Below are 12,838 nucleotides of genomic sequence, written 5' to 3' on the forward strand. Positions count from 1 at the left end.
ACACTACTGAAGGATGTACACGTACTAATTTCAGAACTTATTTCAAAAATATTGCAGTAAATAAAAAGGGACTCTGGCATTAGACATAAAGATCAATGGAATAGTATTGCATGTGCAGAAATAATCCCTAAACCTATAGTCAATTGATTTTTAAATAAAAGGGCTGAGCCATGAAAATTCAGTGAATAAAAGATGAGTCTCTTCAACAAATGGTGTTGGGAAAACTAGATATGCATATGAAAAATGAGGGATTTAGAGCCCTTCCTCCCTTTTTACAAAAAATTAAGTTGGATTATATATTGAAATGTAAGAGATTAAAGAATAAAACTTTTAGAGGAAATATGAAATAAATTTTGTAAATCTAATGTGATAGTTAATTTTATCTGTGAACTTGACTGGGCCACAAATGCCCAGATATTCATCCAAAAACTATTCTGGATATTTATGTGAAAATAATTTTGGATAAGATAAACATTTAAATTGGTGGACTTTCAGTGGAGTAGATTATCCTTCATAATATGTGTGCACCTCATCTGGTCGGTTGAAAGTATTAATAGAACAAGGACTACCTTGTAAGCAAGAATGTACACAGTGTTGTATTTAAAATGGATAACCAACAAGGACCTACTGTATAGCACAGGAGACTCTGCTCAATGTTATGTGGCAGCCTGGACAGCCAGAGGGCGGAAGTTTTGGGGAGAATGGTAACATATGTAAGTATGGCTGAGTCCCGTTCCTTATCCACCTGAAACTATCACAACAGATTAATCAGCTATACTCCAATACACAATAAAAAGTTAAAAAAAAATTCTTTCCAACTGACTGCCTTCAGACTTGAACACAACTTTTCCATGGTCTCCAGCCTGCCAGTCTGCAGTTACTTTAAATTTTCTCATTCTCTCTGTGTGTATTTGTATCAAATATATGTATATGTGTGTATACATACATGCACACACACACACACACATATATCTTGTTGGTTCTGCTTTTCTAGAGAAATGTTTGTCATGAAAGACACCATTTTCACTATGGTAGCTGTGGGGCTGAGATTCTTGAAAACCAAACACAGAATCTCACTTTGTGAGTGAATGGACTGCAACACAGGTTGAACTTCTACCCTCACAGGGTGTCTGCTGAAAGAAGTAAGATCCTAAAAATTGGAATGTGGGTGTATGAGAAACTCTGATGAAGCTGGAGTCATTAACCTTCTAAACTCTGGTGAGTCTTTGTTGATTGAAGCAGTCTCTCCATCTCTGGATAAGGATATAAGGAAAGTATAATGGCCTACCCTAAGGTATTTGCCATAAAAGACACTTGGGATTCTTCTCAGGATCTTAGATAGGTGTCTTCAGGGTGTCTTCAGTATTTATGTGAATGTCACTCATGTTTATTTTATCAAAATTCAGACATAATGGATATGGAGAAAGGAGTGCATCTGCAGACAACAAGGGTCTGGATCACAGGGGAAAATGCCATTAATGGTGGAAAATGCCAGCTTGGAGTTCTGGAAAACTGAGTGACTAATTCTGAGGCTTACAACACAAGCTCTGAAGTATCTGGTATGTCTTGCTCTCTCTCAATAATTTGTAAGCAATTGGTTTATAATAAAAATACATTGTTGAAAAAAAATACATTGTTGATATGGCTGCATAGTAATAACCACATAGTTTACTCAACTGATCACTCACCTCTACATTTTGTATCTTATAGGGCTTTTCTCTTGGCTCAATTTCTTTCTCAGTATACACAGAAGAACTTGAATCCCTAGGTTTTACTTGATAAACCATATGTTCAAAACCAATTGAAGGCTCCAAGGGCTCAATTCCATAACTTACATTTTCAAACTGTAGTAAGCCCCTACAAATTCAAAAAAAATAAGCAAATAAATAAAATAATTCATTTTTCTTAAAGTCAATAAAATGAAACAATTAGTTTTTAATAGTATGTAGATTATTTTCAGTCTTAGCCTTGGGTGGTGAAGTAGGAAAACATTACCAATAATCCACAAATTTACTGAGTGGAATGAGTAGTAGTAATGCTATTGGCATTTAGCTAGCTATAATTAATACTAATGGTTTCCACATATACTAAAAATAAATGCTTAATTCAGGAGGGGAGTAGGAGACATTGCAAGAGTTTTCATACCATGCTTTTCTAATGACAGCTTCCTATAATAAGCCATGCCTCACTTTAAAACTTAGCAAAGATCAATGAAACTAAAAGATGATTCATTCAGAGGATAAACAAAATTAATAAACCTTTATCCAGACTCATCAAGAAAAAAAAAAAAAGAGGACTCAAATCAATACAATTAGAAATGAAAAAGAAGTTATAACCGACACTACAAGTTGCTACAAACAACTATATGCCAATAAAATGGACAACTCAGAAGAAGTGGACAAATTCTTAGAAGGATACAGGCTTCTAAGAGTGAACCAGAAAGGAATGGAACATATGAACAGAATAATGACAAGTACTGAAATTGAAACTGTGATTAAAACTTCCAAACAAAAGGCTAGGGATGGAAACTTAGCAGGTGAATTATTTCAAGCATTTAGAGAAGAGTTAATGCCTATTCTTCCCAAATCATTTCAAAAAAATGCAGAAGAAGGAACACTCCCAAGCTCATTCTATGAGGCCATCACCACCATGACACCAAAGCCAGACAATGATGTCACAAATAAAGAATATTAAAGGCCGATATCACTGATGAACATGGATGCAGAAATCCTCAACAAAATACTAGCAAACAGAATCCAACAACACACTGAAATAATCATACACCATGAGGAGACTGGTGGGCTACAATCCACGGGGTCGCAAAGAGTCAGACATGACTGAGCGACTTCACTTTCACTTTCACTTCATGAGCAAGTGGGATTTATCACAGTGATGGAAGGATTCCTCAATATATGTAAATTGATCACTATGATATGCCATATTAACAAACTGAAGAGGGAAAGTCATATGATCATTTCAACACACACAGCAAAAGCTTTGACAAAACTCAGAACCTATTTATGATAAAAACACTCCAAAAAGTGAAAATAGAGGGGACATACTTCAACATAACAAAGGCCATATATGACAAACCCACAGCAAACATCATTCTCAACAGTGAAAAACTGAAAGCATTTCCTCTAAGATCAGGAACAAGACAAGGATATCCACTCTCACCACTTTTATTCAACACAGTTTTGGAAGTCCTAGCCAGGACAATCAGAGAAGAAAAAGAAATAAAAGGAGTACAAGTTGGAAAAAAAGTAAATTTGCAATGGAGAATGGAATTGTTTCCTTAATTTCTTTTTCTACTTTCTCTTTAATAGTGTATAGGAATGCAATTCCATTCACCAATGCAACGAAAAGAATAAAACACTTAGGAATATACCTACCTAAAGAAACTAAAGACCTATATATCAAAAACTATAAGACACTGATGAAAGAAATCAAAGAGGACACTAATAGATGGAAAAATATACCATGTTCATGGATTGGAAGAATCAATATAGTGAAAATGAGTATACTACCCAAAGCAATCTACAGATTCAATGCAATCCCTATCCAGCTAGCAGCGGTATTTTTCACAGAACTAGAACAAATAATTTCAAGATTTGTATGGAAATACAAAAAACCTTGAATAGCCAAAGCAATCTTGAGAAAGAAGAATGGAACTGGAGGAATCAACTTGCCTGACTTCAGGCTCTACTACAAAGCCACAGTCATTAAGACAGTATGGTACTGGCACAAAGACAGAAATATAGATCAATGGAACAAAATAGAAAGCCCAGAGATAAATACACACATATGGACACCTTATCTTCGACAAAGGAGGCAAGAATATACAATGGAGTAAAGACAATCTCTTTAACAAGTGGTGCTGGGAAAACTGGTCAACCACTTGTAAATAAATGAAACTAGATCACTTTCTAACACCATACACAAAAATAAACTCAAAATTGATTAAAGATCTAAATGTAAGACCAGAAACTATAAAACTCCTAGAGGAGAACATAGGCAAAACACTCTCCAACATAAATCACAGCAGGATCCTCTATGATCCACCTCCCAGAATACTGGAAATAAAATCAAAAATAAACAAATGGGATCTAATTAAAATTAAAAGCTTCTGCACAACAAAGGAAACTATAAGTAAGGTGAAAAGACAGCCTTCTGAATGGCAGAAAACAATAGCAAATGAAGCAACTGACAAACAACTAATCTCAAAAACATACAGGCAACTCCTGCAGCTCAATTCCAGAAAAATAAAGGACCCAATCAAAAAATGGGCCAAAGAACTAAATAGGCATTTCTCCAAAGAAAACATACGGATGGCTAAGAAACACATGAAAAGATGCTCAACATCACTCATTATTAGAGAAATGCAAATCAAAACCACAATGAGGTACCATTTCATACCAGTCAGAATGGCTGCAATCCAAAAGTCTACAAGCAATAAATGCTGGAGAGGATGTGGAGAAAAGGGAACCCTCTTACACGGTTGGTGGGAATGCAAACTAGTACAGCCACTATGGAAAACAGTGTGGAGATTCCTTTAAAAATTGCAAATAGAGTTGCCTTATGACCCAGCAATCCCACTGCTGGGCATACACACTGAGGAAACCAGAATTGAAAGAGACACATGTACCCCAATGTTCATCACAGCACTGTTTATAACAGCCAGGACACGGAAACAACCTAGATCTCCATCAGAAGATGAATGAATAAGAAAGCTGTGGTACATATACACAATGGAGTATTACTCAGCCATTAGAAAGAATAGATTTGAATCAGTTCTAATGAGATGGATGAAACTCGAGCTGATTATACAGAGTGAAGTAAGCCAGAAAGAAAAACACCAATACAGTATACTGACACATATATACAGAATTTAGAAAGATGGTAATGATGACCCTGTATGCGAGACAGCAAAAGAGACACAGATGTATAGAATGGACTTTTGGACTCTGAGGGAGAGGGAGAGGGTGGGATGATTTGGGAGAATGGCATTGAAACATGTATACAATCATGTAAGAAACGAAGTGCCAGTCTATGTTTGATACAGGATACAGGATGCTTGGGGCTGGTGCATGGGGATGATCCAGAGAGATGATATGGGGTGGGAGGTGGGAGGGGGATTCAGGATTGGGAGCTTGTGTACACCCGTGGTGGATTCATGTTAATGTATGGCAAAACCAATACAGTATTGTAAAGTAAAATAAAGTAAAAATAAAATTAAAAAAAAGTAAATTTGTCCTGTTTGCAGATTAATGTTACTATACACAGAAAATCCTAAAGATACCACCAGAAAACTACTAGAGCTCATTAATGAACTTGGTAAAGTTGTAGGATACAAAATTAATACACTAAAATCTCTTGCACTTCTGTACATTAGCAATGCAAGATCCAAAAGAGAAATTAATGAAAAAATCTACTTACCATCATATAAAAAATAACCAAGTAACTAGCAATAAACCTATTTAAGGAGGCAAAAGACCTGTACTCAGAAAGCTCTAAGATATCGATAAGAAAGCAAAGATGACACAAACAGATGTAGAGATATACCATGTTCTCAGATTTGAAGAATCAATATTGTCAAAATGACTATACTATCCAAAGTAATCTACTGATTAAATGCAATCACTATCAAATTCCAGTGGCATTTTTCACAGAATTAGAATCAAAAAAATTTAAAATTTGTATGAAAACACAAAAGACCTTGAATGGCCAAAGCAATCTTGAGAAAGAAAACTGGAGCTGGAGGAATCAGGCTATGTGACTTCAGAGTATACTGCAAAGCTACATTCATCAAAACAGTATGGCATTGGCACAATAATAGAAATATTGAAACTGGATAGAAATTTCAGAGCGAAACCTATGACCTATGGTCACCTAATCTATGAAAAGGAGGCAAGATATACAATGGAGAAAAGACAATGTCTTCAATAACTGGTGCTGGGAAAAAGAAAACTGGACAGCTATATGTAAAAGAATAAAACTAGACCATTTTTTAATACCATACACAAAAATAAACTCAAAATGAATTACAGACCTGAATATAAAACTGGATTCTATAATACTCTTAAAGGAAAACACAGGAAAAACACTTTCTGGCATATATTGAAGCAAGATCTTTTTTGATCCACCTCTCAGAGTAATGAAAATAAAACCAAAAATATATGGAACATAATATAACTTAAAAATTTTGCACAGCAAAAGAAACCATCAACAAAACAAAAATATAAGCTCACAAAATAGGAGAAAATATCTGTAAGGGATTAATCTTTTAAATATATAAACAGTGCATGCAGCTTAATATAAAAAAGCACAACAAACTAATCGAAAACAGGGATGGAAGATCTAAACAGACATTTTTCCAAAGATGATACACATATAGCACATGAAAAAATGTTTAATATCACTAATTATTCAGTTCAGTTCAGTTCAGTTGATCAGTCGTGTCCAGCTCTTTGCAATCCCATGAATTGCAGCATGCCAGGCCTCCCTGTCCATCACCAACTTCCGGAGTTCACTCAAACTAAAAAATGTTTAATATCACTAATTATTAGAGAAATACAAATCAAAACTACAATGAGGAACCACCTCACACTATTCAGAATGGCCATAATTAAAAAGCGTACAAATAAATAATGCTGGTGAGGGTGTGAAGAAAGGGAACCCTCCTACATTGTTGGTCAAATTATAAATTGGGTACAGCCACTATGGAGAACAGTATGGTAGCTCCTTAAAAAAACTAAAAATAGAGCAACCATGTGACATAGCAATCTGCTGCTGCTGCTGCTGCTAAGACGCTTCAGTCGTGTCCGCCTCTGTGCAACCCCATAGACGGCAGCCCACCAGGCTCCCCTGTCCCTGGGATTTTCCAGGCAAAAACACTGGAGTAGGTTGCCATTTCCTTCTCCAATGCATGAAAGTGAAAAGTGAAAGGGAAGTCGCTCAGTCGTGTCTGACTAGTAGCGACCCCATGGACTGTAGCCTACCAGGCTCCTCTGTCCATGGGATTTTCCAGGCAAGAGTACTGGAGTGGGGTATAGCAATCTGATCCTTTGGTATATATCTAGAGAAAAGCATAATTTGAAAAGATACTTGTGCTCCAATATTCATTGCAGCACTATTTATAACAGCCATGGAAGCTACCAGAATGTCTACTAACAGAGGAATGAATAAAGAATATGTGCTACATATCTACACTGAAAGATGTAAATAAAAAGGATATAAAGGCCATAAAAGCCTTAAAAGGATGAAATAATGCCATTTGTTAGCAACATGGATGGATCTAGAGATTGTCATACTGATCGAAGTTGGTCAGAGAAAGACAAATATTATCTGATACCACTTATATGTGGAATTTTAAAAAATGTTACAAGTGAGGATATTTACCAAACAGAAGTAGAGTCACAGATGTAGAAAGCAAACTTAGGGTTACCAACGGGGATGGGTGGAGGGAAGGATTAAATTGGTAAATGTGAATTGACATATATACACTACTATATATAAAATAAATAACCAATAAGAACCTCCTGAAAAGCACAAGAAACTTCACTCAATACTCTGTAATATCTATATGAGAGAATAATCTAAAGAAGATTGAAGTGAAGTGAAGTAGCTCAGTCGTGTCAGACTCTTTGCGACCCCGTAGACTGTAGCCTACCAGGCTTCTCCCTCCATGGAATTACCAGGCTCCTCCATCCATGGGATTCTCCAGGAAAGAATATTGGAGTGGGTTGCCATTTCCTTCTCCAGGGGAATCTTCCCGACCCAGGGATTGAACCCGGGTCTCCCGCATTTCAGGCAGATGCTTTAACCTCTGAGCCACACACACACACATGTACCTGACTCACTTTGTTGTACAGTAGGATCTAACATAACTTTGTAAATCAACTGTATTTCAATAAAAATTAATTAAAAATAAAAGTAAAACTTCTGAATATAATTTCTAAATTTGAAAATTATTTCTTAAAAATTCCGTTTTGCAACTGTAAAATTATATATCACAACCTGAGTCCACTACACGTGCTAATGATCGCCATTGAATTTGGATAACCTTCAATATACCCTTGGTAGTAGCAAAAATTCTGAAAAATAAAGAAAAACATATATATTTTTATTAGAATACTTCATGTTAAATATATTATTCTCAAATATTTAAAACATATATACATATAGTGTATGCATCAAACACTTACTGTTTCCAAGACAGATGTATAAGATTATTAGATGGACATTTAACCTCAGTTTTCCAAAACTGTGCCTCAAAGTTTCTAAGAATAAGTGTACTTCCATGATCTTTTCTATTATAAATTAAACATGACAGCCCCTATCATTAGGATCAAGGCAAAAATCATCAAAAACTTATTTTTTCAAATTCTTCTTATTTTTTCAAGGTAGATATAAAAATATAAATAAATCCAAAACTTCCAAATTTATTGAATTAAAAATTACTTTATTATAATGGCAGAGTAGATTATATTGGATTATAAACTCCCAAATTTACTGAAAAACTAATTCACACATTTTGAAAGCTCAATGAATTCAGAGTACAAACACAAAGGGATCCATAAATAGACATATAAGCAAAAACATTAAAAATCAAAGAATCACATCTTGAGAGCAGCATGAGAAAACTAATTACCTTAAAAGAGAACTCCAGTGATATTTGCATCAGACTTCTCTGTAGAAACTACAAAGTTTAGGAAGCAGAGGGCTAAAATAATGTACTTAAAGAAAAAAAAATTACTCAAGGGTTCTATATCAAGCAAGGCAATGTTTAAAAATAAAATAAAATAAATTTATTTCCTTATGAACAGAAACTTTGAGAATTTGTTATCACTTGCCCGGCCTTACATGGAGCACTTAAGGAAATTCTTCAGGTTGAAAGTAAGTGATTTCAGATAGTAATTCAAATCCACATAAAATTTCAAAGAGAGCTCAAGAAGGTTACTATGTAATTTAAAAAGCATAGTATAAGGGCATATTTTCCCTTTCATTCTCTTAACTGATTTAAAAATCAATTGAGTAAAGTAATATGTATGTATGCCTCCCTGATGGTTCAGTTGGTAAAGAATTTGCCTGAATGCAGGATATTGCCTACAATACAGGAGACCCAGGTTTGATCCCTGAGTCAGGAAGATCCCCTGGAGAAGGAAAGGGCAATCCACCCCAGTATTCTTGCCTGGGAAATCCATGGACAGAGGAGCCTGGCAGCTATAGTCCATGAGGTCACAAGAGTTGGACACCACTTAGTGACTAAACCACAAAATGTATATAGCATATTATTTGGTCCATGAAATAGAATATATTTGCTGATAACAGCATATAGAAGGTGAGTGGAAACAAAGAAGTACTAGGTTAAGGAAAGGACTGCAGATAGTAAAGTAACTGTAACAGTGAACTGTTGGGATTGTACATTAATAGATGTAATATGTACAAAACTAATACCATAGAAGAAAGGGAAATAAAGAGTTTTATAGGAAAAAATGTCTCTGTGTCTCACTGGAATTAAGGTCATATAAATCTAAAATTGCATCAGTTCAGTTCAGTCAACTCAGTTGTATCCGACTCTTTGAGACTCCATGAACTTCAGCATGCCAGATCTCCCTGTCCATCACCAAATTCCGGAGTCCAACCAAACCCACGGCCATTGAGTCAGTGATGCCATCCAACCATCTCATCCTCTGTCGTCCCCTTCTCTTCCTGCCCTCAATCCTTCCCAGTGTCAGGGTGTTTTCCAATGAGTCAAATTTTTGCATCAGGTGGCCAAAGTATTGGAGTTTCAGCTTCAACATCAGTCCTTCCAACAAACAACCAGGACTGATCTCCTTTTGGATGGACTGGTTGGATCTCCTTGCAGTCCAAGGGACTCAAGAGTCTTCTCCAACACCACAGTTCAGAAGCATCAATTCTTCAGCGCTCAGCTTTCCTTACAGTCCAACTCTCACATCCATACATGACCACTGGAAAAACCATAGCCTTGATTAGACGGACCTTTGTTGGCAAAGTAATGTCTCTGCTTTTCAATATGCTATCTAGGTTGGTCATAACTTTCCTTCCAAGGAGTGTCTTTTAATTTCATGGCTTCAATCATCATCTGCAGTGATTTTGGAGCCCCCAAAGATAAAGGCAGCCACTGTTTCCACTGTTTCCCCATCTATTTCCCATGAAATAGTCAATAAACCAGAAATAGATGTTTTTTCTGGAACTCTCTTGCTTTTCGAATGATCCAGCGGATGTTGGCAATTTGATCTCTGGTTCCTCTGCCTTTTCTAAAACCAGCTTAAACATCTGGAAATTCATGGTTCACGTATTGCTGAAGCCTGGCTTGGAGAATTTTGAGCATTACTTAACTAGCATGTGAGATGAGTGCAACTGTGCAGTAGTTTGAGCGTTCTTTGGCATTGCCTTTCCTGGGAGTGGAATGAAAACTGACCTTTTCCAGTCCTGTGGCCACTGCTGAGTTTTCCAAATTTGCTGCCATATTGAGTGCAGCACTTTCACAGCATCATTTTTCAGGATTTGAAATAGCTCAACTGGAATTGCATCACCTCCACTAGCTTTGTTCATAGTGATGCTTTCTAAGGCCCACATGACTTCTCATTCCAGGATGTCTGGCTCTAGGTGAGTGATCACACCATCGTGATTGTCTGGGTCATGAAGATCTTTTTTGTACAGTTCTTCTGTGTATTCTTGCTATCTCTTCTTAATATCTTCTGCTTCTGTTAGGTCCATACCATTTCTGTCCTTTATCGAGCCCATCTTTGTATGAAATGTTCCCTCGGTATCTTGAAGAGATCTCTAGCCTTTCCCATTCTGTTGTTTTCCTCTATTTCTTTGCATTGATCGCTGAGGAAGCCTTTCTTATCTCTCCTTGCTATTCTTTGGAACTCTGCATTCAGATGCTTGTATCTTTCCTTTTCTCCTTTGCTTTTCACTTCTCTTCTTTTCACAGCTATTTGTAAGGCCTCCCCAGACAGCCATTTTGCTTTTTTGCATTTCTTTTCCATGGGGATGATCTTGATCCCTGTCTCCTTTACAATGTCATGAACCTCCATCCATAGTTCATCAGACACACTCTGTCTATCAGATCTAGTCCCTTAAATCTATTTGTCACTTCCACTGTATAATCATAAGGGATTTGATTTAGGTCATACCTGAATGGTCTCGTGGTTTTCCCTACTTAAATTTAAGTCTGAATTTGACAATAAGGAGTTCATGAGACTTCCCTGGTGGCTCAGATGATAAACACCAATAAATAAATGTAAAGATTGTCTGATTAGGTTAAAAAGAGAGACACAACTGTAAACTGTTACTAGATAACTGGCTTTAAGTTCAAAGACATAGGCTGATTAAAGCAATATAAAAGAGTATCATGTAAATAGCAATCTTGAGCAAATGGGATTGACTACATTTATACCAAGTTATTCTGGTGGTGACTCAGATGGTAAAGAATCTGCCTGCCAATACAGGAGACATGGGTTCAATTCCTGGGTCTCCTGGGGTCAAAGATTCCCTGGAGGAGGAAATGGCAACCCATCCAGTATTCTTGCCTGGGAAATCCATGGACAGAGGAAACTGGTCCATGGGATCACAAAGAGTTGGACGCAACTAGTGACCTAACACTATAGTGTATATCAGACAAAACAGACTTTAAAAACAAAAAACATGTTAGTAGACAATGAGAAATATTTTATAATGATAAAAAGTTCAACACATCAGGAAGATATAACACTTGTAAACACAGGTAACAGCACCATAGTACATTAAAAATTGGTAAATATGAAGGGAGAAATAGTATAACACTTATAGTTGAAGACTTTCTTTTTCTTCCTATTCCACTTTCAGTGATCCATGGAACAACTAGGTAGAAGATTAGCAAGAAAATACAAGATTTTAAAAAATAAATTAAGAGAACCCACTTAATTTATACCAATATCCGTTGGATCATAGAAAAAGCAAGAAAATTCCAGAAAAACAGCTACTTCTTCTTCTTTAATTACAATAAAGGCTTTGACTATGTGGATCCAACAAACTATGGAAAATTCTTAAAGAAATGGGAATACCAGACCACCTTACCCGCCTCCTGAGAAACCTATATGCAGGTCAAGAAGCAACAGTTTGAACTGGACATGGAACAATGAATTGGTTCCAAATTGGGAAAGGAGTATGTCAGGCTTTATATGGAGCCTCTCTGCTTTTATGTGGAGTACTTTTATGCAGAGTACCTCATGCGAAATGGATGAAGCTCAAGCTGGAATCAATCTTGCTGGGAGAAATATCAATAACCTCAGATATGCAGAAGACATCACCTTTATAAAGTGAAGAATAAAGTGAAGAATAACTAAAGAGCCTCTTGATAAAGATGAAAGGGGAGAGTGAAAAAGCTGGCTTAAAACTCAACATTCACAAAAGGAAGATCTGGCCATTGGGTCCTACCACTTCATGACAAATAGATGGCTAAACAAAGGAAATGGTCAAAGACTTTATTTTCTTGGGCTCCAAAATCACTGCAGATGGTGACTGCAGCCATGAAATTCAAAGACACTTGCTCCTTGGAAGAAAACCTAGGACAAACCTAGACAGTGTATTAAAAAGCAGAAACATCACTTTGTCAGCAAAGGTCTGTATAGTCAAAGCTATGGTTTTTCCAGTAGTCATGAATGGATGTGAGTGTTGGACCATAAAGCTGAGTGTCAAAGAATTGATGCTTTTCAACTGTGATGTTGGATAAGACCCTTGAGAGTCCCTAGGACAGCAAGGAGAGCAAACTGTCAATCCTAAAGGAAATCAATTCTGAATAATCATTGGAAGGATTGATGCTGAAGCT

The 12,838-nt window shown here is 36.4% G+C and overlaps 1 protein-coding gene across 1 annotated transcript in view; it reads right to left on the reverse strand.

Annotated features, from left to right (window-relative positions):
• ADAM2 (ADAM metallopeptidase domain 2) overlaps positions 1-12,838 on the reverse strand; it is a 113,632-nt gene that overhangs the window by 85,433 nt on the left and 15,361 nt on the right. Inside the window, exons 5-6 of the mRNA XM_040242990.1 lie at positions 8,017-8,093; positions 1,689-1,857 (exon numbers count right to left, since the gene is read on the reverse strand). Coding sequence (XP_040098924.1) covers positions 1,689-1,857; positions 8,017-8,093 — 246 coding nt within the window. The remainder of the gene's footprint in view (positions 1-1,688; positions 1,858-8,016; positions 8,094-12,838) is intronic.

This window comes from Oryx dammah, unplaced genomic scaffold, assembly GCF_014754425.2.
Source record: "Oryx dammah isolate SB20612 unplaced genomic scaffold, SCBI_Odam_1.1 HiC_scaffold_7, whole genome shotgun sequence".
In the NCBI taxonomy this organism is placed as follows: domain Eukaryota; kingdom Metazoa; phylum Chordata; class Mammalia; order Artiodactyla; family Bovidae; genus Oryx; species Oryx dammah.